The sequence below is a fragment of the Adelges cooleyi genome, unplaced genomic scaffold (genome assembly GCF_023614345.1).
Source record: "Adelges cooleyi isolate 19-005CV unplaced genomic scaffold, UGA_ACOO_1.1 ACOO_flye_CR_arks_rails_tigmint_CR_PRNA_651, whole genome shotgun sequence".
NCBI lineage: Eukaryota > Metazoa > Arthropoda > Insecta > Hemiptera > Adelgidae > Adelges > Adelges cooleyi.
In genome coordinates, this window is record NW_026096352.1 from 11,511,464 (window position 1) to 11,516,173 (window position 4,710).

Sequence of the window (4,710 nt, forward strand, 5' to 3'; positions counted from 1 at the left end):
TATTAAAGGAGTAATTTTGTATACATTTACAAGAAACAAACATTTCTTTTGCCTAGATGGTCAAACTGATTTTTTCTTCAATAAGCTGATGTCGGAGTGATTTTGCCGCCTGCCTACGCTGGACATGACGTTATATTGTTATTTCTTATCAGTGTCCATTCTGATTTGCCATGCGTTAGTGGCATCAGAGATGAGATAACATTTTATCTAATCTGGGTAGCATGAACTACAATGTTGTAATGTTAGTGTGTAAAAGTTCTTGGTTAGTAGGCTTTTTTTCTCGTTTCTATTTCAGCTCTGATGTTAGATTCAGTGGAGCATTAATGAGAGTGTAAGGAGTATATATACATTGTTAAAAACCGTGCTCCTGTTACCAGCTGTATTACATAATAATACAAATTGTTTAACAATAAGTTTCGGCACTCTAAGTCCCTAGTCGATATTGTGTTGCTTGCCATTCAGCTGTCAACTGTTAATACTCAACTGTTATACTCGATTCGACACTGCCCAATCATGTTTGGATTTCTAACCAGGTACATAGACCGCAAAGTTCAGCGTGTAAAAAAGAGTATCATGTCCGTAGGTCTATGGGCTACTCTGGCCGCTTACCGTGGATCGGTGTTCTGGATGTCGGTGGTCACAGTTGTTTGGGCTTCCATTTTTCTGTACGCGGCTTTCTATACAGCTTACATGCCTTCATTGGCGTACACCCGTCCAGTCCACATGCAGTACAAGTACGAATTAAAATTGATTTCAAATTTATAATTTATAATTAAAATGATTATTTAAAAGTGTTGTAAGTATTAAATGAAGATTTTACAGAAGAACATTAAAGTTTTTCTTTTACAGTATTCATTACATTTTTTTTACGCTTTCTAACGGTTGAAATATATACTTGAATATACTGTTAAAAAAAAAAAAAAAATTATAACACCTTTCTATTCTTTATCAGATTTTACTGTATACACATTACAGCCAAAAATGTGCTAACAAAACTTTTCAATTAAACCTTTAATAATATTAATAAATACAAACTTAAACATGAACGAAATTAATAATGCATATTTATTATCAATTATAAGAAAATTAAATGATACACATTTTTTATATAAATTATATTTAAATAAAAAAGCAAGTACTGTCTAAACCAAGCACAGTATGAACCAGCACACTATGAAAGTATTATGTTATGTGAATAGTAGTAAATAAGTGAGTAAGGGAGGTCCAGTGTTCACAGATAAAAATATAAATAAGCAATGTACCTAATGACAATTATGTGATTAAAAATTAATTTTTACTAGGATGTAGAGTTTAGTTTAAGTGTATATGATTAGGGTTGATCGTCTGTCTATAAAAATGTATTGACATAGTTACCCATATATTGAATATGTAAAATAAGAGCTTTAGCATAGATGTAAATTAGATAAAGAATTCATTCCATATTATGTGTTTTTTAGCTTTGTTGCAGAATAAAAAATTATGAGTTTTATTATAATGTTTTTGCTTCCTTAGAGAAGAAGCTAAATCCCTGGAAAAATTGTTGAACTAACTAACATTTTTTTAGAATTTATGACTATTTTGGATATTATTAGTCGAACATACCTTTAGACCTTAGAGATTTTTTTGATTTCATTACCATCGGCTATGGCAACCTTTATTTATTTATTTATAGTTTCACATTGTTAGTCACAGAATAACTGAGCCTCACTGAGAAATTATTTTGGTTTTCTTATCATTTCTAGTATGAGTAGAATTTGTTTTTTAAGAAAGTTATGTGTCAGTAATTTGGCTGGGGTTTTTTTTTTTTAAATGTATTATTGTGTGAATCCATTTATAAAATAAATATGTGTTTTTTTTCGATTTACAGACCATGTTACAGCAACAAAGGCGTTTGTGACTATCCCTCGGCCCACATCAAATTACCTACCAAGAGTAGTATGATGATGATAGGACAAAAATACCGAATAATAATAAATTTGGATCTGCCCGAGTCTCCAGTCAATGAACAAGTAGGTATGCATATATGTTGCAACAATGTGAATTTTTTTTTTGCAATATTAAAAAAGCAGTTTATCAAAATTTAGGTATGTTCATGGTATGTGCTCGATTAGCCGATAGACACGGGCAATTGGTTTCTTCATCGTGCAGGTCAGCTCGAATACGTTACATAAGTGACATATTACGTAATCTACGCACTGTCGTCAAATCTCCTCTTTATTTGTCCGGTTTGGCCGAAGAGAAACAGTCCATGGTGTTGGAAATGTACACTGATTTTGAAGAAGACAGAGTAAAAAGAAATGTATTACAAATATTGTGAACACTTGTCATTTTGTAATTTTTTTTCCTTAGCTTCATCCAATTACAGATATTCACTTTGAAGTCCTTGATCATGATGTGCAAATATATGCAGCCCGCATGACCATTTTGGCTCGTTTAAGTGGACTTAGATACTTAATGTACCACTGGCCTGTGTTTTCAGCATTAGTTGGTATAGGGACCAACCTGCTTTTTGCATTTGCCGTGTTTGCAATGTCGTGGCGGCACCTATTTGGCTCAGAAGTGATCGACAACAAACATAACAGCGAATCATCATCATCACATGGTATATAACTTTAAACCATAAATAATTTTTCGGATTTTAAGAATTTGCCAATCGCTATTCTATAGTCTTGAGTAATTACTATGAGGATCGTTAGAAAAGTAATGTTTGTTTATTTTTAAAAAATTTAGTTTTTTTGTCATTCAAATTTATAGGATTTAATTTGTCATTCTATTACATTTTCAACATGGGTGTCATATACCTTCTTTGAAGGTCTATTCACTTTCTCCCTTCCCAATTCCAAACAGCCTCCTTTGATTTATTTATTTATTGTCAAATGTTTCTGACTAAAGCATTTTCAAATTTGGAGAAAAGGTGAAAACTACTTGGTGCTAAGCCAGGAATGAGTACTCAACTCGTTTAGGTGGTATGTTTGACTATCCACCTTACTTGGTGATGAAGAACACACAAAGAGGAATATTGGCTGAAGGTGTTTACTTCCTTGTGACAATGCCCACCCACACACCGCTCAACTCACAATTGACTTGCACCAAGTCATTTTTACCTTTTCGTCAAATTGAAAATTGATTTAGCCAGAGAATATTTCAAACTTATGATGATATCAAAGACACTATTTGGAATTGGACAAAAGAGATGGTGGAACAGACCTTTAAGGATAGAAATATAGAGATTTTCAGTAATGATATTAAACGCTGATCTCTAGTTATTAAAAATATATCAAACGTTCCACAGACTACAAAAAAAAAAATTGTATATATTTACATCAAAATATGTAAATTTTGTAGAAAAAAAAAATAATAACATTTTTTAAAATTAAACTAGTGTTACTTTCCAAACGATCGTTAATTAAATTTTTTTAAAGAATTAAAAGAAACTGGTGTTACTGTTCACAACAGTTAGGCATTTAATTCTTTTATTTAACAACATTTGATAAGGACGAGTGGTTGTCGAATATTTTTAAAGGCCTTTCTTTCTGTATAGTATACATATTGTAGGATACAACCAAACATTTTGCATATTGGCACTCATAGGCAAAAGGTCGTAAATGACATTTTTGTAATTTTACAGGACAGCGAAAACTAAAATACAGTTCTGTTTTTTTCTGTTAGGAAATTACTTAAAGTTCGAACTTAAACTTGAATTTGTTTATAAATTTTTGGTTTTTCAAGCATAAAGTAAATATTTTTCAAAGTAAACTTATCAAATTAATTAAGTTACGTATATAAATAAAATACTACGTATTCATTTTTTTTAAGACGAAAGCTAACAAAAGAAATTTTAAACTGAGTGTTTTATATTTGTCAAACTTATGAAACGTCAAATATGTTAAAACAAAATTTATATTTACTAAATGTACTGAAATGTGTTTTATAAAGTGATGAATTATATACATTTTTTTCTTAAAATTTCATAGGATCGTTGATAAAATTAGATTCATCAGAAGATTCATCAGAAAGCAGTTCTGATAGTGCTGACTATGTGCCGGACGAGAGTAATGTGTTCAAGGTGAAAAGGTCTACGTATGCCGCAGCAGATTTGATGATTGCCGAACAATAATACTGACAATCGAAATAGTTGTTATTTTTTATGAAAAAATCTTACTCGTTTTAAAACTTTTATGTACACACCAATATACACAAAATTTTATATGTTATTAGATATTTAGAAGGTCCGATACATACAATTATAATATTATAGATATATTGTTACAGCCAAAATGAGAATTTTGCTAAAAGTCGATTTGTCGAACATTTATTACTTGGTTACTCTATCCTAGTTCTAGTAATTATGAATCCTTGCTGTGATATGTATTCTGATATCCATTTTATTACTCTTGTTAATTTATTAATGTATTATATTATTATTGTTGTTGGGTACATACACATTTCATTGTTAATAATATTTTTACTGTGTTCTAAAATCATTATAATTTTACAAAATATGTTTTTATATTGTTAACCGAAATTGTTGTATATACCACACCTAAAATTACATAATAATAAATATTTATTTTTAAAAAAATTGTCTTGTCTTATATAATATACATATTTTTGTATTTACTTACTGAAAATTTCAGAATAGTTTTTATGTCACACACTTTTTCAGTATTTGTACTCATTGTCAGTTTTCAATTGCGATTAGGATGATTT

General features: G+C 30.0%; 1 protein-coding gene across 1 annotated transcript; it reads left to right on the plus strand.

Annotated features, from left to right (window-relative positions):
- Window positions 1-203: 203 nt before the first annotated feature.
- On the plus strand, window positions 204-4,449 carry LOC126844370 (seipin). The gene is made up of 5 exons (XM_050582516.1): window positions 204-734; window positions 1,868-2,013; window positions 2,085-2,287; window positions 2,350-2,602; window positions 3,975-4,449. Exons 1-5 carry the CDS (start codon window positions 514-516, stop codon window positions 4,115-4,117), a joined length of 966 nt encoding a protein of 321 aa, XP_050438473.1. The 5' UTR covers window positions 204-513; the 3' UTR covers window positions 4,118-4,449.
- Window positions 4,450-4,710: the final 261 nt, after the last annotated feature.

Excerpts from the sequence above, each read along its gene's own strand:
- LOC126844370 (XM_050582516.1), top strand. The coding sequence starts at position 514 with ATGTTTGGATTTCTAACCAGGTACATAGACCGCAAAGTTCAGCGTGTA. Across the intron at positions 2,288-2,349 it reads CTGATTTTGAAGAAGACAGA|CTTCATCCAATTACAGATAT; the intron begins GTAAAAAGAAAT and ends TTTTTTCCTTAG. Across the intron at positions 2,603-3,974 it reads CGAATCATCATCATCACATG|GATCGTTGATAAAATTAGAT; the intron begins GTATATAACTTT and ends AAAATTTCATAG.